A 21,430-nucleotide genomic window follows, 5' to 3' on the forward strand; every position below is an offset into this window, starting at 1 on the left:
CTTTGCAGAAAATTCTAGCAGATATTCTGTTGTTCAGTGTGGTCAGTCTGTGTTTGTGAAGATGATAAAGGAACCTATTAAAACAAGAAATTATTTCCCAAAGGTGAACCTTCCTCTGAATCTGCAGTTTTGTAATAAGAGAGCATGTAAGAAGATGTGTGGTTGGATCTTTCCACGTAATCCAGATCTCAAAGAAAGAACTCTCAGTTTCAGAAATCACAATTTCTGCTCACCTCTCCTTAGTGTGGCCTTCAAAGTGTTTCATAGGCAAACGTGCCCCTTTATGGGGCTGATATTACTGGTACACATTGGCATGTGACTACAGGCACTAATTCTGAGCTAGCTGCCTACTTCTCTCTCAGGCCAAGACACTGAAAATCCTTAGTTTTGTTTCTGAACTCTTTGGGGAAAATGGCATTGAAGACTCTTGTTTTTGATTCATGGAGTATTGGTCCTGCTGAGTCTGCAGTCTTCTTGAGAAGCTGTGTCTAAAAATGTAGGCATTTATTTTAAGACCTACAGCTGCTTTTTAAAAAAGTGCCAGCACTGATTTTTTTTCTAATTTTTTTTTATTTAAAAAATTTTTAAAAAATTTTTTTAAATTTTTTTAATCCATGGGAAGAATGCAGAGTTTTAAAGAAAATGTCCTGTCCTGAAAGGATGCAGTCACCAAGAAGATGAAATATCTCTGGACTTTGAAACTGCTTGCTACTAATTTGCTACGGAAAGGATGTACGTATGTATGTATGTATGACTTGATGGCTTATAACTGAGCAGCTTCAGTCATCATTCAGTCCTGCTTACTTGTTTACCATCACCATCCATGTAGCCCAGCAGTTGCAGGCTGCTGATTTCCCCATTGGTGGTCTGAAACAATTCAAGAGATTTCTGGGTTGTCCTCAAACCAAAGCCTGTTGTTTGATTTCTTTTTCTGCTCAGGGCTAGAAAAATCAGCAGGTGTGCAAGTCAGAACTGGCTGCTCTGAAATGGATAGCAAGTGGGAAGGTCTTAGTTCCACCAGTAAGTGCTTCCCCTGCAGGTATAAGACTGCTTGCTCCTCATCAGGAAGTCTTCTGTGACTGACAAGATTTTTCTTCCTCTTCCTTTACATGTAGATTCTACTTGTATTATAATGTGCACATAAAGTGAAAATGCCTACTGCAAACTGAGGGCTGTTTCCTCGAATTTCTGTGTGGGTTGTTTGCAAAGATGACGATGCTTCAAAACGGTGGGGGAAGTGTTAACATAGAAATGAACGCAAAATTAACAAAATTAACTGGGAAGCAGCTAACTTGGGACACAAGGACAAAATTATCTCTACAAGAACATGCCATCCTGGAATCCACTAGCATTGGTTGTGGGTATCATGTGGAACAAAGGAGATATAGCTGAAGTATGCAGTGAACCCTAGAATGTCAGCTAGGGCCCAGCCTGCGTGAGGTGGGATGTCTGCAGGAGGTCTGTGGATGATGCTGAGGGGCCAGAGCTGCACTCTTGGTGCATCACACCCCCTCACTTTGCTCATGTTTTCCTTGTTGAAGCCTGGCCCTGGCTCATGCACAGCGAAGGGCATCATAGAATGCCAACCAAGGGCTGCTGCCCTGTTTGTCTTTTGGGGGAGACAGAGGACCCCCAGACATGACTATGGAGTGCTTGTGGAAACCTGATTGTAGTGATTTCTGCACTGTGAGGCAGCAAACATTTCCATCAGCGAGGTAATTCCACACCAACACAGCAGCCGTTCTAAGGCAGCAGCTCTGTCAAACATCACCATTACGAAATTATGATCCCCACGTGAGCGCTCTGCTGAAAAACTATTGATCTTTTTCAAATTGCATTAGCAGTCTCTGACACGAAGCAAGGCTGCCGGCCAGAACACCCACCATCCCCGCTCAGCTCCTCCCTCCGCGCTTGCGTTCGTTGTGACGGAAGGCGGGAGCGGGCGGCGGCCTGGGGGCGGGTCGGGCCGCGGTACTTGAGCTAGAGGCGGGGCCTCGCCGCCTTGCCTTGCTCTGCGCTGCTCTGCCCAAGCCTATCCTGCCTTGCCTTGCTTCAGTCGCTTGCCATGGAGGAGCAGAAAGTGAGTGCTGCTGGGCCCGTGGGCTTTGGCTGGTGCTGGGGCTGGTGGAGGGTTCGGGGTGCCCGGGCGGCCTGTGTGAGGCGGTGGGGAGGCGGGCGCTGGGAGCTGTGGGTTGCTCGGGGCCGTGTATTGCCGTGTATTATTGCCGGTCGGCTGGGGAGCTGGGTGTCTAAATACGGTCCTCTGCAGAAAGTTCTGACTCAGCCCTTCGGCTTGTGGGCCTTCGGGCTGCTCTGCTTTCCTTTGCCTGTAAGCCGCCTCGTGAGCAATGTCTGTGCATCTTGTGTTGCTCTTGGCCTACATCTTTCGGATTAGGGATCTTTGTTATCTTTCTTGTCTTCAAGTGTTTCTGTGCTGGTGCTTCGTACTCGCCAGTGCTTCAGAAGGCGAGACACAAATTGCCTCTTCTTGTGTCTGGGGCTGCTTTACAAGCATTAACCTGGGAGGGCTACAGCTGTTCTGGATGCTTCAAGCTGGTGTTCCTGATACCTTCAGTCCTGTCTGGGTTTCAGTATTGCTGAGCGCTCTGAGTACAGTAGTACAGTTGCAGCTCATCTCATATTTCACTGTGCTTTGTCTGCTAATTTTCTGCTGTCTTCAAACTCTGGCAGCTTCAGTGAGTGGAAGAAGTGCAGCAGATTAGGCTAATGGGGGCTGAGGAAGTGTGTCCTCTTTGAAATGTGGTCAGTATGAGACTGAATTTAGGCTGCTTTGGGAGCTCTGTTTTGAATCCAGCCATGTCGTAAAACTTATTGAGCAAACTGACAACTTGCTACTTAAACAGAACTGATGTAACTTTATTGAAGTTTACTTTTCAGCTTCTACCAGATTTGCATCTGCTTCAACAGGTGTCATGCAATGTCAGTTACTGGTCATTCAGTGGATGATATATTGTCTTATGCTGCTGGCAAAACTACAAGACACCATATGTTGTGCGGCTTCATCTCCTCTTTCATATCTTTTTATGTTTTTATCCTTTGTACGTAATCACATAGCCGAAGATCTAATACCTGTTATTGATCAGAGGAAAGCATACTGGCAATGATTAAAAGCTGACTTTGTTCCAGTGGCTTGCGCATACCAATGTATTGGATCCGTGTGGAAAGCTTTTGGTAGCAGACAGGCTGCAGAGGTGGCCTTTGAGATCAGGGCTGTCCTTGAATTAAACAAACAATTCCAGCTGGCTCCAAGATGTGCCTGCTGCTGGCTGCATGGAGGTCACCAGCACTTCGGATGGTGCTTCTGTGATAACACAACATTAAAAAAAGTTTAAGTTCTAAAAATTTAAAAAAACAAAAAACCAAAACCACTGTGCAGCATCTCCTGTGAAAGACAAGTGAGGAAGAAGTGGGAAAAAAGTATCCCTGCAGCCATGCAGGTCAGTGCAGAAGGAGGTCTGGAATTGTTCCAGGTGCTGGAGGCAGGAGTTCCCTGCAGCCTGTGGGAGAAACCATGGTGGAATAGCAGTTTAGTTTTTATTTTTCTCTTTGCTAATCTGTTGGGAATAAGTTAAATTATACTTTCCCAAGCTGAGTACGTTTTGCCCATGGTGGCAGCTGGTAAATGATATCCTTTGTCCTTGTCTTAACACTCATTGTTTTTCACCTCATTTTTGTCACTGTGCCCTGCTGAGAAAGGGGAGTGAGAGTGTCTTGGTGAGCACCCAGCCACTGGCTGAGGTTAACCTGCCCCAGGTGGTCAAGAAAAATGCACTTTATTTTTAGGCCTCTTGCATTTGCGTTTGTGGAAGTCATCTTTCTCTTCAAGTTTCAGCATACTTTGTGAAATTTGTGGCTTGTTTAAAAAGTTCTGTACTGATTGATTGGTCAGTGAAACTTCAAGTATGAAAATTTGTTTGCTAAGATTTGCTGCTGTATTTTAGATCAACTGTTTAAAGGATTACCAGGCTTTCTTCAAATGTAGATCTTTTCCTTTAGTCACACGCATCTATGAAAGCTAAAAGCATTGTTCAGAACCATGTACAAGAAGACCATTTTTTTTTCCGCATGGTAGCACTGAGTAAGCCCTAAAATCCCAGCTGAAAGAGGATTGGGAGTTTTCTTGTTCATCCAAATTGACAGTTGTGTTTATAGGATCTAAGGCTTAGCTGTGGGCTGACATGCAAAAACAATTGCTTCTAGTTGGTAATGAATGTAGAAGCAGCTGGTTGGATGATTGCATTTATCTGGCAGTCTGTGCACAAAGGTGTCTTTTAAATGTGTTAGACTTTAGCCCAGCAATGAGCAGATTCTGTAGTGAAGTGATGAAGACTTGCTTTGCTCACTGTTTGCTCAAGAAACCAATCTGGTTTTGTTTCTGCATCTGACAGTCTGAATTCCAGGCGTTGCTTGTGGTTGCATTATGTCTTTTACAGTGTGAATTGTGATAGTGTTGTGTAAAGCAGCAGGATTTTTACTTTCCTCTGACAAAGTACAGCAGTATGCAGTCAGTGGTCCACAGTCCCAGTAAATGCGTCATACAGGATTCTCTTAAAACTTGTGAGGAAGGGAGTCAGGAAAAAGTGGGCTTGGGACTATTGGAAAGGTTTCTTAAAGGCAAGGCAACATCAGGGTTTGCTGTAGAAGTAGATGCTATCAAAGGATAAAACATTTTTCTTGCTTTTTAGCAGACATGATATCTTTAGTAAAGGGTTAAGAAATTGCTGGGGGGAGGGAGGTGGTACATGAGATCATGACCTCTGTGCCATCTTTTAGGTAGTCCACCTCAAAAACTGGCTTACAAGCTCCTCTGTCTACCTTGATTTCCTGTGTTGCCAAGTAACAGTGGCTCAAAACTGAGTCTAGCTGAATAATAAATACAAATTACAATTAAGACAGCTTTCACTATTTTTTCAAGCTGCATAAATATGGCATTGTAGATTCAGATTTGTTTTGAGAATTGGTTTATTTGTTGTTTTGATATGTTCAGAATTTGAACTTTACAATAAGACTGAGTTTTAAGTACCAAGACTTGATGCATTTTATTAGTCTTCAGATATGAGGGTGACTTCACTTCAGAAATAGCTTACAAATAGCTACTGGCTTTACTTTGCTGATCACATAGGATAAACTGTTAGCTTAGTTAATTACCTTCTTTCTTTTCTTTCTTTCTTTCTTTCTTTCTTTCTTTCTTTCTTTCTTTCTTTCTTTCTTTCTTTCTTTCTTTCTTTCTTTCTTTCTAAATAACGTTTATTTTTCTTAGGGGTTTCTTTTCAACTGTTTTATTTTCTTTATTGCTTCTCTCTCATTTGCTTTGTTCTGTCTTCTAGAAAGGTTATGTAGGGCAATGTGGTGACAGTAAGTAACCTGGTTGTTCAGGTGACTTCGGATTTTCAGTATAATTAAAGTTATTTAATTTGATGAAATACTTCTTAGGTCATTAACCTTTTCTTCATTACAGAATGTATCCTGTGGTCTTGTATTATAAGAGTTGAACTTACTATTAGAACATGCATGGTGAATCTTCATGTGTGGAAGTGTTAACCTGCAGAAGAAACCTTTAATTATTTCTTATTTGTCTTTATAATTCCAGGAGACTCTGCAGAGGATCATCTCTACCCTTGCAAACAAAATTGATGAAATTCACAGCTTTGTTGACATGCTGAACCAAACAATAAAAAATGTTCAGGTATGTTTGTTAGGATCTGAAGCCTATACATGGCAGGGAACTGCTTTTTATCAGCTTTTATAAGCCTTAAACTGGTTTTGTAGTGTGTAAGGGGTGGCCTATAAAAGTCAAATGTATAAAATAACTTCATGCTGGAACCAAATAGAAAAACATTTTATTTCTGCTTCAGCTTGGGAGGTGGTTTTGCTTCTCTTGAGGAAAGCAGTCTGGGGTTTTAATTTGTTCGGAAGAGAGTATCTGATTTTGATGTGTGACCTCAGACTCATGTCAGTTTCAAGTTCTTTGTTATTTTAGACTTCTGTTGGCAGACTAACAAATGAGACCAACTGAGCACCTGATAATTCTTTTCTCTCTCCGTAGTTAGTATTTGCAAATTGTTGGGTTAAAGTCAACAGTTAAATGTAATTTTTAGACCATTTACCCCTTAGCTGAGGTTAAAGTTCCTTTAGTCTGTCAATAAGCAGTTGTTTCTTGTAAAAACTGAGCCAAGTTGATTTCAGAAAATGAAGTTGTTCTGCAAGTCTTTAAGATGGTCTTCTGAGTGCAGTTTAGTTTCAAATGAAAATTCTTCAAGTGGAACTCTCTAAGCTCCTGCTCACAAACATCTGGGAGCTAATATATAATTGTGAGAGGGGTGAGGGTTTTTAGGCATAGAATACAGTTTCCAAATATTGGTTCTGTGCAAGTTGGAGTTTTTGTGAATTTCAGTCTTCAGCATACTGATGTCTTATCCATCTAGAAAGGGACCCTCCGTTTAATATTTAGTGATAAAATGAGGAACAAGAACAAGGTATATTGTGGTCATGGCAAAGTGTATTTAGGTGAACCATGTGATTTTCAATCAAAAAGACAAGTGAGTCTGCATTGCTAATACTACAAATTGCTGCTGTTTTCAATTCTCTTCTCAGATAAACTCTTCTAGTGTGATCAGTGAACTGGATGATGAATTTGATGGTCTGTATTCTATATTGGATGAGATGAGAGGGAGTATGGCCAGCACTATTCAGCAAGAAAAGGCACGTAAAATTCAAGCTCTTCAGGTAAGTGTAAAACATCATCTGAGATTCTTTGCAACTAGGTACAAGAATTTTTAAACTGATGTTTAAAGTCTTACCTGAAAATGAGATTATTGACAGTGCTGCAAGAAATGGAATAACTGCAAGGTAAATGTCTTTGTGAGTGCTTCTCTGGCCTCTTCTGGTCTCTAGTTTGTGTATATCAAGGAAGTGGTATAACATGTAACTTACAGATGGAGAGTGGCTCCATAGGAGCAGGGCATATGTTTAGATTTTCAAACTAATAAACAACTTCTGGACTGAGATTGCTTTGTTTCTCCATTTGGAATACAAACAGAACAGTATATGAACCTGTTTGATACCTGAAATGATTTTTTTTTATTATTATTATTTTTACTTTGTATGGAAAAATGTTTGAGAGTTGCATAGGAACATGTTTAGTGGTGGGCACCAGTCAATTACATTTCATGGTTTTATGACTGTATGATTTAGTGCAGGAGAATCTTTACAGTGGACTTAGTGATACAGAAGTGAAAGTTCAGCTTCTTGAAATAGGTATGAAACCCATATATTTACAGTAGAGTGTAGCCAGTTAGCACTAGCTGTCAGAAAGTGTAGCTACATGGGGATATGGAGGTTAATTAATCCCATAAACAGAAGCTTTTTTTTTTTTTTAAAGCATTTTTTGTTATATGATCTAACTTGTAGTATTCTTTTGCCTCTTAAATCTTTTTCTTTATTTGCTTATACATGGCATTAAGGAAGATGTTTGCTCTTGAAAAAAGGAGCTTTTTCTTAGCTAGTAATTCTAAAGAAGCTCAAGGAGCTTTTTAATGCAAATTCCACAAGTCTCCTTACTCATTCTGCTTTACACGAATCTTTAGGAGGATGAAGCATTTCAGAATTTCTGGGTATACATCTTAAGGTTTACTTTTTGATGTCCACTTTTATTTTTCTCTTCATGTCTGCTTTAAGACCTTCTGAACATCCTTGACAGATGGTGGTCATGCAGCTCTAAGTATACTTAAATTTACATATTTAGCGCTTCTCAGTGAGTAACCTTAGGAGAAATTCAGCTGTAGCTTATGTAGATCATTCTACCATATAGTGAATAAAAGCTGAGGTTCATCTTGTAACGGCTCTGGAGGGGAAAACTATTTTGGTTTAGATAGTCAGCTAGCTGTCTGACTGTACTGAGAAATTTTCTGTTAATTTTCTGAAGGTTAAGCTAATTTGATTGAACGGTATAATTTAAGTGCATTCTAAAAGCTTGTTACTGCCTGGTGTATGTGTGGAATGGGGAGCTACTATTAGCCTTGAGTGAGGATGAAAACAAATAGAGTGTTGCAGATAACTGAGGCAATTGTTAAATCCCTTATTCATCTTCAGCTGTGGCTGTTGTCTAACTTCTTGGCCTAAGGGATGTTCTCTTGGTGACAGATCAGAACTTCTCTAAGGTGCATAGCAGGAGTACTTTTTCCTTATAGTGAATCTACTAAACTAAATTGACAAATAAAAACTGTTGTGCTGAATGCATCAATCCAAGCTGTTACCATTGATTGGAATTAAACTTAGTATGAGGAAATCAAAAGGTTTCGGTGTGGTCTAAACTTCATGTTTAAGGGAACTTAAGGGACTTAATTTGTCTTGAAACATTTGTATTGGTGTTGTGTGGTACTTTAAGAGACTGATTTCATTTTTAAGCTAGTTTTACAAATTTTCTTGGATGTTAGTGCTGAAAATCTAGAAATTACTTCTATTCCTTGCTTTAAAAATGCACTTTTGTTTTTAGGGCAGTACTTTTTATTAATGCTAAAGAGTTGGATGATCACAGCCTGAGGTTTATGGTCAATGGCTCTATGTCCAGGCTGAGGCCAGTGATGAGTGGTGTCTTCCAGGGATCTGTCTTGGGAGCAGTACTCTCCAGCATCTTTGTTAATGACAGAGACAGTGGGATTAGGTGCACCCTCAGTAAATTTGCTGATGGCACCAAACTGAGTGGTGCAGTTGATAGGTCAAAAGGAAGGGGTGCCATCCAAAGGGGCATTGAACCTGATGAGGTTCAACAGGACCAAGTGCAAAGTGTTGCACTTGGATCAGGGCAATCCCAGATTGTATACAATACAGGTATGTATACAGACTGGGAGAAGAACTCCTTGAGCTGTGGAAAAGAGCTTGTACATTCTGGTGGATGGAAGGCTGGGCATTAGCCAGCAGTGTGTGTTTGCAGCCTGGATGGCTGATTTTACCTTGGGCTGCATCAAAAGATGCACAGCTAGCAGGGTGAGAGAGGTAATTGTCATCCTCTGTTTTGCTCTTGTGAAGCCCCATCTGCAGTACCATGTCCAGGCCAGGAGCCCCCTTCACGGGAAAGATGTGGAGCTGTTGATGTGGGTCCAGAGAAGAGCAACAGAGATGCTCAGTGGCTGGAGCACCACTCCTACAAAGGCAGACTGAGAAAAGCTGGGCTTGTTCAGCCCAGAGAAGAGGACTTGAGGGGCACTCACAAGGAAGACTGACCTTATGTGAAGTCTGTTACTGATAGGATAAAGGGAACTGAAAGAGGGAAGGTTTGGTTTAGTTATGAGGGGGAAATTCTGTACTCAGAGTGGTAAAGCACTGGAATGTGCTACTTAGAGAAGCTGTGGATGCCCTGTCCCTGCATGTATTGAAGATCAGGCTGGATGGAGCCTTGGACAGCCTGATCCAGTCAGTGCCAACCCTACCCACAGCAGGAATTGGAACTGAGTACATTTTAGTGTTCATTCCATTCCAAGCTGTTCTGTGAAAATGTTACTTGCTATTAACTTATTGTGAGTTATAACAGTGTATTAAGTATTACATGGATAGAAAGACATGTTGAATGGCTGTAGATAAGCTGCAACAGGTGTAAAATGTGTGTCTTGTGTGACCTGCAGTTGGTTTACAGTCCTGTGGAGTATTCAAAATTAATCTGTTTAGGAGGTGTATCCATAGTTATGTTAGAGGTTCCTTATGGACTACTTTATTTACTGGAAATGGCTAATCATCAGTTGATCCTCAAAGAAGTTTCCTATGGCTTTTCTTTCTCGGTTCCTCTTTCCTTATCATTCATTATACTGTAGTACTTGTTTTTAGGATTACTATGCTAGTTCTAGATCTGAATTGGAAAAAAATCCTGTTCCTTTTTTATGTTACTGCTATGAGTTCATTGATGAAGGACGGTTTTGTAGGTAGAAATGAGAGAATACATCGACTTCAGCATTTCTTGGCTTCTGTAAGCCTAATGTTGTGGGAAGTAGGCCTTAAGAATCAGATTTGCCTTTCATATACCAGTTCAGCTGTATTTCCCCTCTGGGTTTGTAGAATGTGCTCTATACCACTGTGCATTTGTCAAGCACAGTAAAGTTCTAGTTAAGACTCACTGTAAATCAATTGACTGTCTTAGGTAACCTTGTAAGTAATTAAAGAGGCATAGCAAAGCCATGTAGCTCTAGTATTAGTAACTTTTAGTATTAGTATAGTAACTTTTAGTTACTTTTAGTATTGGTTACTTTTTAAATATGAATGCATAAAAATATTCTTTTTTTTCTTCAGAATCAGCTTAGCCAATGTAGTAAAGCCCTGGAGAGTTCTGAAGAGCTTCTGGAACTTGCTGCACAGTCACTGGACATAAAGGACCCTGTGAAATTCTCAGAGGTAGAAAATATTAAATGGATGTGTGTGAGGCAGGTGCTGGTATTTGGATTAATTTGTAGTAGCCTTTGTGTTATGGTAATGGACTCAGCAGAGTACTAACTGTGTTGTTAAGCCTGTAGTGTTGAGTTTTAATTTGCTTTTGTCAAGCTGGCCTACTAAGATCTGGTGTTCTAAGAAATTAGGTTGTGGTAATGTTCAAATGTGATCTTCTGAGAGTGCTCACAGAAATATATGAATAAAGTCCAGAAACTTTTTCCAGATTAGTTAGTTGTAGGGGTTTGCAATACAACTCACATCTCCAGGCAGTTCCTTGGACCTTTAGTAGCTTCATCAAAAGTACAGGGTAATCCTTAACATTTGTAGCAGGGCTCTTACTGTGGGCCATGGTGAACTCAACTCTGGGACATTTGTTGCTCTGTTGCAGATGCATGGGGCTGATGATTGGACAAAAAGTTTCAGAGTCTACACTTATTCCCTGTATCAGCAGAGTTAACCTGTTACAGTTGTCTTTCTGTTGCTTTAGTATCACTTTATGATACTTAAGTATTAAAGAAGTTTGAGACCTTACATGCACAGCTGTGAGGCTTTTCTAATGACTGCTACTGCATTTTATCTCTACTAAAATAAATGTTGTCTTATTTAGTGTGAGGAGGAAGGAAAAGGAATGTCTTTTCATAGATAACTAACAGCATTTAACAAATCTGTATTGATGCTAGGGAAGTCAACCCAGAAAGTGATAGTGAAATAAATCCCAGTAAAACTAAACTGAAACTTTGTGGTAATCAGCCCTTAAAGCCACAGCAAATGTCTTGCTGTTTGCCCTACATTATTGCATGACAATTGCAAAGCATCCCAGTATTCTAAATGCAGTTGTATTTGTTTTGCAGAACTTCATGAAGGCTATGGAACTCACACTTATAACCTGAACCCTTTAGCTTTTCTGAAAGATCTCATGAAACTGAATTCAGGACAACTTTTCCTATACTCCCCAAAACCTGCTAATGTATTTGTATACTGTGTAGGCTAGAGCCGGATCTGGGCCTTGCCCTGTGATTCTAATCCAAATAATGCAAGTTCATCTCAGCACGCTTATGTGCTGGAAGAAGGATATATTGACAAACAAATTAAACTGTTCTAGGTATACTGAGTCAGTACACTGTGTTCTCTAATGTACATTTGCTGTAATAATTCTCACAGTAATAGCAGGATCAACCCCACCAAATCCACCACCAAATTACTTTGTCTTTCTGTCTTTTAATGGGAACAAGAACACAAGTTACAAGTTACTCCAGAAGAACGGGCAGGAAAGCTGTCTTTGCCTTTCATGGCTCTTGGCAACATGTGCGCTGTCTTGTTTTAAGTGTCAGTTTTGATTCATTTGCCTTGAAGAGTAACAATTCCTAAACTAAATGTTTTTCCTAGCATTTGTCTTTTCCGACTTGTAGTGATGTACAAAGATTGTTAACTCTTGATCAGCATGTAGAATGTAGCTTTGTATTCACTGCAAGTTGTTTGTGTACAGGTAATCTGTAATGCTTGTTTACAGTCAAACATACAAAGGCGAGTTACTGAATGTTTAGGAGAAAATGTCTTTAAATTTGGAGTTTGAGGCTTAAGATACAGGATTCCAGTTCACTGAACTCCCAACATCCAGGATTTTGAGCTTTTTTCAATAGCTTGAACTTAAAAATGTCTCAGGTGTTTCAGGCATAGTAATACTGAATTGACTACTAGCTAGTTAAATTTACTGAACTGTTAATTGGAATACCTTTTTTAATTGGCAGATGGTTATTTTTTTTGTTCGTTTTTGGATCTTGCAATAAATCCATTCAAGAGAAAGAAGCTCAACACTAGGCTGTATTTTTTTAGTGTATTTTTTTTTTTTAATATACTTTTAATGAATTAGGTTACCTGGAGGTCAGAGCATGAACACCAAACACATGCAAGAGTGCAGTGGTTGGATAGGATGTGATTTGACACTGCTGTGCAGCCAACACGAAATTGGCTGGGAACTCTTTTTTGTCAGTCATTTGGAAACAAACTAAAGTCAGAGGAGTTAAGACAGGACTGTCTTGCAGAGAAGTGTGTTCAGTGAATCCTGAATGCCACATATTCCACCAGATGTAGAGATTACAAAGAAGAGTTTGTAAGTAACACTGACTTGTCTATGGCTGTCACATAGGAAAATCAGTAATAGTTCCAGTGGTAGCTTTGGTTTAATATAAATCAAAGCTATCTCTTAAACTAAATTATTTGTGAACATCTTTCTGCTTCCCTCTTTGGAAACATAAGATTATTTTTGTATAGCAGGGATTTCTTTCCACCCCCCCCCCCCCCCCCCCAACTCATTTATACTTAAATAAAAAATTGTAGGTCCCCAATTTGTTTGATTTGCAAGTTTATGTCTTCGGGATGGATGGTAGTAAAGATGAATAGATGAATACTACCTTAGTAGCAATGTTAACTCCAAATACAGATTCAAGAGGTATCTCTCAGGCATCGTGACTTCAGGTTTTCAGTTTGCAGTTTCTCTTTGTGAGGGTCTGGGATTTTTATCTTTCCAAATGCTGGCTAAGATTTGTCTTTGAACTATGACATTGTTTCTGCACTTCTTTGTTATCACTTAAATACTGAGGAAAAATTGTTTTGTATTTTGGAATATTGGCCTACAGTGACTGCCTTTTAGGAAATGGTGTTGGAGTAGTACAGTAACTTCCAAAGAATACATGTTAGTCCTATTTTTTGTGTGAATATATGACATAGATAAGTCAAGTATGGTTGAATACCACAAACCACTTTGCAATTTACATGGAAATAACAATCATTAAATTTTATCAACTTATTCATGGGGCTCTTTTGAAATATGTTGGAGAGTAACTTAGCTGATGTAGAGAAATCTGCAGAGACAAAATTACAGACAGGAAGTTGGTAATTTGGAGATGGTTTTCTGTGGTTCTTGAGAATGATTTATTTCCAGGTAATATACACTGTTGCAATTCTAACTAACGCTATTAACATGCTTTATGGAATTTTTTTAATGCAAATGTTGAACTTGTTTTGATTCTCAAATCTGAGCAATAGAACTGAGATTGTTCTGTCTTCTTGCATGGTACTGCCTTTGAGACTTGCATGAAAATGCTAACTACCTTCTCTCTCTTCTCCCTGACGTGCCTCAAGGCTGCCAGACAGATCAAAGATAGGTACAGTACAAAGCCTACACTTTTTGTCTCTCTGAATTAGTTTTATCCTTGAAAATGCATTTATTTTTAAGGAACATAGTCAGCTTGAATCAAATTCATGGACTCTGCTTTCTTAAGTGTTCCTTGTGACATCACAACTTATGAAAGAGAACTGAAACTTTTTTCCTCTTCAGTGTTCCTTGCTGGTTCTGGATCTTTCATCCCTTGATAAAAAGAGATGGTTTTTAATGTTGGGAAACATATCTCTACTGTATAACTTCTGATTGTTTTACTAACTGGTGGGTGAGGTTGAATAATATTTCAAGCTGACTCTGTTCCTTTGAACTTGATCCAGTCTTGGTTAATTCATTACCTCTTACAGACTTATGCTAGCTAACTTCAAGTATTTCCAGTGATATCACTGAACTGTTATAAATTCGCTATTTCTAGTGGGTTTTCCTTGTACAGTGTCTTGAAACTATTGTTTAGAAATGGAATGTTTCTGTTTCAAAATAAATGCTAGGGTCTTCTTAAGCTGGAACTGTTAATTGTACTCAGTGTTTGGCATCTTGGTTCAGAGTTTCCTGTGTTGTGTGTAACAATTTGTAAGACCACTCACAGGGTGTTTGCTGTGTATGTTACTCGTACTGACTAAACTGGTTTGTTTTCAGCTTATGTATTTTCAAAGGAGAATCTGCTTGTCTGAATTGTCAAGAGTTTTATATAAAATGAGTAACTGATCAAGAGATCTTCACTTTTCCAACAGTGAAGAGCTAGAGTAGTTAAATCAGGTGGATGGATGGTGGCAGTGATTGGTATCTTGGCTCTTCAGAAGTTAATTAATACTTAACTGTTGGTATTTAGAAGGTATCCTCTTAGCGTTTCAAGAAACCAGGAAGGATGTGTAATCTTGTCTTTGAACCAGTTGTGACAGGTTGTCTCTATAAGATTGGCACCTGAAGAGAAGTTGATAATATCTGAAAGTGATTTAATGTTCTGTTAAAGCTAATTAGAGCGTTTTCCTTTTTTAAGAGGAGATTTAGTCTAACAGTCAGGCCAGGTAGTGGAATCTGGCTGCTACCTGTCCATATGGAATTTCAGGAAGCTAACTGTGCCTTGGGATATTATCTGTTTCACTGTGCTCATTCCATTGTCATAATCGTCTTGTGTTTCCCTGAAATATAATCTTCCCATGCTTGCATCTTTAATATTCTTTCTCCACTGCCTAACATTTCAGTGTTTTTCATCATTCGTTAACATAACTGCAGTTAGCACACCATCTCTGTTGTATGCCAGTGAAGAATATAATACCTCATGGGAAGTGATGTGCATTAGGCCTTCTAAAGATGTATCAAGCCTGTGAGTGTAGGCTGGATGTCAGTGTTTCCAGCTGACTATCTGCTAATGCTGTCTAGTTTGTCATTAAACTTTTTCTTTAAACAGGGAAAGACCCTTGTGCTGTCTCAAATCAATATTGTCAGGCCATGCAGCAGAATTTGAATTACTTCTGTATTAAAGAACCAGAAAAGAGACTTACTCTTTTTTTTGGCCTAGTCCAAGTAGTGCTGAAGTGTCCTAAGAATGTTTATAATAAGGTCTAAACTAAAATTCCAGAAGTGGAAATGGAGTAGTGCTTTGGTGTGTTTTGTGAGGCTGATCAAATACTTGCATGCTCCAGAGTTCTGTGTATCTGCAACGTTGGCATTTCATCCATGCATAAGAATCAAAATCACAAGATTCAGGTATTTCACTAATATCTATGGCTTTCAAGCAACATTTTGCTTTAGGAAATGCATTCCACTTGTTAAGTAGTTAGTGAATCCTGTCCTTTTTGGACTTACTAAACTTGATGTTTTAAGTTTCAAATTTCTGAACATGTAAAATGCAGTTGGATTCTGCACTGTTCTAGATTTTTATGCACTTCCTCATTTTATGTAAAGTAATGCAAGTTCTTTATTTCAAATCAGATTCTAATGCGAAACATGTTTTGCTAATACTGCTTTTCTGACTTTAGAGTCACAATGGCTTCAGCATTTCGCATCTCTCTGAAACCAGAGGTCAGTGACAGTATGACTCATTTGATGGTGGACTTCACTCGGGAAAGGCATGCACTCCAGACTGTTAAGTTTTTGCCAGGTAAAACTGTATGCAGTGAGTTTGATTTGTTACTATTTCAATAAATGACTATATTCAAAAAAGAAAATCCTCATGGGTCCTAATGAGCAATTTTTAATTGGATGTTAATCTTGATGGTAAAAGTTTTCTAGGTTTTTTTTTTTGTTCATTTCTGCATAATATGGCACTTCTGAGAATTATGCTTATGTTTTCTGAAGTGGGAATACATCTTCCAGGTCACATGTTTTTTGTTTGCTTTTTTCCTTGATTTGTATGTTCTTGTGTACTTCATGAAACAGTCTTAAACTTCTGAAGACTGTACCTGGTAGCTTGATGCTTAGTGATGCGCTGAAGTCCTAATAACCTGTAGTGGATTGTGCATGGAACCATAAGCTATTAAGTTACTTATGTGAATATGATATAATGATAATGGTTATCTACTATGATAATGTAACTTTTGAATTTTCCGTTGTGTTTTAAACTGGCCTGTACCTCAGCACCACACAGCCATTTGCTTTGCTTGCCCACAACAGTATGGGTGAGTGGGGGGGGAAAAAAAGTTGAAAGAGTAAGAACTTGTGGTTTGAAGTAAGAACAGTTTAATAAGAATGAGATGGAAAGCAAAGAAAGCCCTACAAGAATTAATACAAAAACAAATGGTGCACAGTGTATTTCCTTACCACCAGCTGGCTGATGCTGTGCCACTAAGAAAAGACAACTCCCTCCAGTTGTTTTTTGTTTGTGTTTTTTTTTGTTTGTTTTTTTTGTTTGTTTTGTTTTTTGTGGTTTTTTTTTTTTTGTTTTGTTCAGACTGATATGGAATCAGGGAATCATCAGGGTTGGAGAAGACTGCCAGGATCATCTAGTCCAAACATCCAAACAGTCCAAAATACCACCAGTATTTCCCTACTAACCCATGTACCACATTCTATATGTTTCTTGAACATCTCCAGGGACAGTGACTCAATCTCCTCCCTGGGTAGCCCATTCCAGTACCTGATCACTCCTTCTGAGAGGAAATTTTTCCTTATATCCAATTTGAGTCTCCCCTTGCACAACTTGAGGCCATTTCCTCTAGTCTTAAGAGGAGGAGAGGCTTACCTCCACAGATGGTAATGGAGAAATCTTAAAAGGTGACAAACAACAAGAGCTGTTCTGAAAGCTTCATCACATGGTGTGGAATGTTGCTTTGGTTGGTTTAGGTCAGCTCTCCTAGCTGTGTCCCCTCTTACTATCTTGTGCCCCTCTAGCCTCCTCACTGTCAAAGCAACATAATTCTCAAATTTTATAGTACAAACACTGCTCAGCAACAGCTAGTACAACAGCTAGTGTGTTATCAGTGTTATTCTCAATTTAAATCCAAGACACAAGCATTATACTAGCTAATATGAATACCAGCTGACGTGAACATTATCAGATCTGAGACAGAATGCTATCACAACTGCTTGGGGGTAAATGTAGATGGTATTCTCCAGTATGTGTTTCATATTTTAGTCATTTCTTTCCTAGTTTCTTTCCACTTTGCCCTTGACTCATACTAAGAATATATCGACAAGAATACTGCTGGCAGGGATGTAAATTTCTTCATCTGTATGTCACTCTTCCAAATCTGTGGAGGACTCAGCAGCATCAGTTTACATTTTGCACATCTATCTTTTATGCTGCAGATACAGTACATAGTAACAGGCATATATTTTTAATACTTAGCTAGCACTGTCTAGGCGAAAATTCCCATGTGTATTTGTAGACTCTGTTACTCATTCCCTTGTATTCTACATATAAGGGAACAATCTAGATAATACGATCACATTGTGCACATTGACAAGGATGAGAGTGTTAAAATTTGACCATAAACATTCATAATCTTATAGCTGGATGAAGAAACAATTCAGTATGGCCCTCCTTATATGCATGCATATTTCTTTTTAAATGCAAAAGAAATTTATATTGCTTGGGCTGTTCATTTGTAAACTGGAAAATTCTCTGGATATAGCTTTCTACTTTCTGTAGTGCTAAGCTATCAAGTAACTCTGGCACTGAAACCTGATAGCTCAAAATTATAGGCAGAATTGCCCTGATGGTGTTTCCTGATGTGACCTAATGTGGGAAGGTGGAAACAATCTTGGTGTTGTGGTGGAGCGAGACTTAAACTTTTGCTTTTTCTTCTGAGCAGCTTAGTTGTTCTCAAGCATTTTAAACCTATGCTTGTTTGAGTGTACTTCCTTTAATCAAAAGGGAAAGAGTACAGATCTCTTTGAACAAGTAAATGTGGAAAGGTGTGATGTGCATAAATCAAACGAGACCTGCTTCTAGTGAAGATGCTGTTTCTGGAAGCTGTTTGTAGATAGACAATGAAATTGCACATCTCTAAACATGACTTAAGTATAATTGAAGTGATGCTGCTGGCTGTCATCAGTTGTTATTTGGGAGCAATCACTGCTAAGAATCTCTTCAACAAATAGTAGATTCAATTGCACAAAGACAACCCAAATATAATTAGAAATTGGTTAATTGGTCATAATTGTGTGGAAAAATGTGCAAGTCTTTGAGTATTATGAAAAGTGGTGTTTTTTGTTGTTGTTCCTTTTTTTCTTGACAAAATCTGTAGTTTTGTCAAGTTTTGTCAAATCTGAGTCCCATGGATGCATCAGCGTTGTACTTTTCTCAAATGTTCCTGCTTGATATACTGACTTCAGGCCTCTTTGAAGCTGTTGCAAATGCTAGAACAACAAAAACGCTTTTGCAGATCCCGTTTCCAAAAGCTCTGAGAAAGAAGTGCTTCAAACACTTCAAAGTGCTTTAAGTCACTTCAAGCAAGTAACTTAAGTGCTTTTCAATTTGATGAAAAGAGATTTGTTCATAAACAAACCTATTGCATTAATCAAAAGACTAGGAAAAGTAAAGCTTTTTAGTGTTACCCAAAACATAGGGTCATATCTGTGGGCTCAGTTCCTCCCTGCTCTTACATGTACTTATTGATTGCAGAAGAGGATTAACTTATTAGCAAAACCCTAGCGTGTAAAGTATGATGCAAATGTTAATTCTGATGTCAATGCATGTTTATTCTTTTGTGCATATTAAGTGGAAGTTACGTACAGTCATTTATTGTGCTTTGATAATGGACTTTATTCCCTAGAAGAAATGTTTGTTAGTTGGCTGTAGGTGGTTTCTGAATTCTAATAAACACAAAGAGAACATACTGTATTGACTCTGATTTCTCCTTAGAGCTGATTGTGTATTTGTTTTCTGCAGTTCCTAAAGCGCCAGTGATTGATTTGGCAGCATGTCTGGTTGTTGATAACTGTATAACAGTATCATGGAGAATGCCTGAAGAAGACAGCAGAGTTGATCACTTTGTACTGGAATACAGGAAAACCAACTTCGATGGGCTTGCTCGTGTAAAAGATGAACATTCTTGGGAAGTGATAGACTATATTAAAGCTACTGAATATACACTGTCAGGTAAAGGTGTTTTATGCTTAAAATCTAAGAATATTGCTGTAACCTGTTCCATTGAAGCTTTGCAGAATATCTGTTTGTTTGTATGTAATGAAGTGTTGTTTGTTTCATTTTGGTCTTGGATGCTTTGAACAGTAACAGCTCTTTCTCATATTTGGAGTATGAGGTTATATTAAAAACTCACTTTTAAATTAAGTTCATGATGATACATTAAACTTGCTTTGTTTTATTAGTTTGGGAAAAAAGCATAAAAGGAAGACTGCAATATGAAGTAGATCTTAGTCTTGTAAAGGTGTCAATGGTTAATCTCACATCAGTTTTCTGATCATCTACTTTTTTAGGTCTGAAGTTTGATACAAAATATATCAATGTTAGAGTACAAGCTTGCAACAAAGCTGTGGCAGGTGAATACTCAGATCCTGTGACTCTGGAAACAGAAGGTAAAATATGAAAGACTTTAACCTTATCTTGTATTGTAGGAAGCATTGAATGGTTGGAAGGCACCTTAAAACTCACCCAGTCCCAACCCCAAGCCATGGCAGGGCTGCCCCCCCCAGCTCAGCTGCCAGGGCCCCATCCAGCCTGGCCTTCAGTGCATTCAGGGGTGAGGCACCACAGCTTCTCTGGGCAGCTGTGCCAGGGACTCACCATCCTCTTAGTAAGTAATATGTCAGCATCTAACCCAAATCTTACCTCTTTTAGTTTAAAGCCATTCCCCTTTATTATGTCACAGTTTGCCTGTGAAAAAGTCGATCTCCCTCCTGTTTATAAGCTGCCTTTAAGTAATGCAATGAGATCTCCCTGGAGCCTTCTCCAGACTGAAAAGCCCACCTCACTCAGCCTGTCTTAGTAAGGGTGGTGCTCCTGCCCTCTGATAGTCTTTATGGATATTTTAACTTTGTAGCTTTATATTCTAATCATGGTAAGTATTTATTTTTTTTAAAAACCAAACTGAGGTAATCTGAGGCTAATGGATCCTTGATGATGTTTTCCAGTAAACTAGAAGAATAATTCCATGGCAGTGATGTTTTGTAACAGAATGTAATTCTTAATTGTTCTGGTGGAAATAATGATTCTGATAGTCTTAACTAGTGCAAATTCTGTACTATAATGGGCAAAATTGCTGATACAAACTAGACCATTAAAATATAAATTGTTATTGTAGTCAGTTAATAAAAACAAAATTACTTGTAACTTGAATGAAGCAGTATGCATAACTTTTTTATAACTATTTTAATACTTCTAAGCAATGGTCATTGTAGAGTGTTCATATTTTTAATATTTGAATACTGTAGTTACTTACTTTCCTCGATCCAGTACCAGAAACATACTTCTGGTTTTCAGACTGCCTGTGATATTTTTCTATCTTAACTTTCTTTAGTAATCAGCCCATAGAAACTTGATATCTGTGGCCACATACTTGCTTCATTTTATTTTTTTTTTTTATTTTTATTTTTTGTTATAAGATGTGTGCTGCTGAGCTCCAAAATCATAAAATCTCAAGTGTACTTTCAACATTGAACTATAATAGCTGATTGTATATGGACACTCACAGCATAGTTTATTTATAAGTATCTCTAGGGGACTTAGAGTGCTGTATTCATTTTCTTTTCTTGGACGAAGAAGTTGACTGCAGCACATGCCAGTTCTCTTCTGGTTTCATGCATCCTCTACTGTTTTTGTATCTGTAATGGACATTGCAGTTCAACTCTTATGTTTTACCCTGACAATTTAGTTTTCTGCATTTTTGTAGTCCTTATTAATCACAAATACCTTGTTGGAGAATCAGTACTGTGGTGCATGGAGAATGAGAATGGCTTTTTAAATCAGTCGTAACTGTAAGAGTCCAAGTAGGCTGTAACTAGCAGAAATGACTAGTTGAATTCAATTAGTAACACTGCAGCATTGTGTAGATGAAAAAATATATTGATATAACCTGTACAATAAGGGTAGATTATTGTTCTTTAAGGTGCTTCCTACCATGATTGCAAGCATCATACTAATAAAGTGATGTTTCTTTTAAGAAAAATAATAATGTTATGATTTCTCTACTACTTCCATCATTTTTTATTTTTTATTTTTAATTCTCCACTAGAGGGAGGGAATGCTATTTCACTTCACTGTTTCACATTTTGTCTTGAGCAGCATTTGTATTTGATTTGGATAATACTTCATCTCATCTAAACTTAAAAGTTGAAGATTCCTATGTTGAATGGGAGCCTACAGGAGGAAAAGGCCAAGAAAAAGTAAAAGGGAAAGAAAATAAAAGCAGGTAA

The 21,430-nt window shown here is 38.5% G+C and overlaps 1 protein-coding gene across 6 annotated transcripts in view; it reads left to right on the plus strand.

Moving 5' to 3' along the window:
* Window positions 1–1,948: 1,948 nt before the first annotated feature.
* The window catches only part of FSD1L (fibronectin type III and SPRY domain containing 1 like), a 28,408-nt gene continuing 8,926 nt past the window's right edge, over window positions 1,949–21,430 (plus strand). For 3 of the 6 annotated variants that reach the window (XM_015849629.2, XM_015849630.2, XM_015849631.2), the window contains exons 1-9: window positions 1,949–2,080; window positions 5,612–5,707; window positions 6,616–6,747; window positions 10,300–10,401; window positions 13,579–13,601; window positions 15,595–15,716; window positions 18,948–19,157; window positions 19,496–19,594; window positions 21,300–21,426. In XM_015849629.2, coding sequence (XP_015705115.1) covers window positions 2,066–2,080; window positions 5,612–5,707; window positions 6,616–6,747; window positions 10,300–10,401; window positions 13,579–13,601; window positions 15,595–15,716; window positions 18,948–19,157; window positions 19,496–19,594; window positions 21,300–21,426 — 926 coding nt within the window. In that variant the 5' untranslated portion in view covers window positions 1,949–2,065. Of the gene's footprint in view, window positions 2,081–2,744; window positions 2,764–5,611; window positions 5,708–6,615; window positions 6,748–10,299; window positions 10,402–13,578; window positions 13,602–15,594; window positions 15,717–18,947; window positions 19,158–19,495; window positions 19,595–21,299; window positions 21,427–21,430 lie in introns of those variants that run through there. The other 3 variants (XM_015849633.2, XM_015849632.2, XM_015849634.2) reach the window with 3 other exon arrangements.

This window comes from Coturnix japonica, chromosome Z, assembly GCF_001577835.2.
Source record: "Coturnix japonica isolate 7356 chromosome Z, Coturnix japonica 2.1, whole genome shotgun sequence".
NCBI classification, from domain to species: domain Eukaryota; kingdom Metazoa; phylum Chordata; class Aves; order Galliformes; family Phasianidae; genus Coturnix; species Coturnix japonica.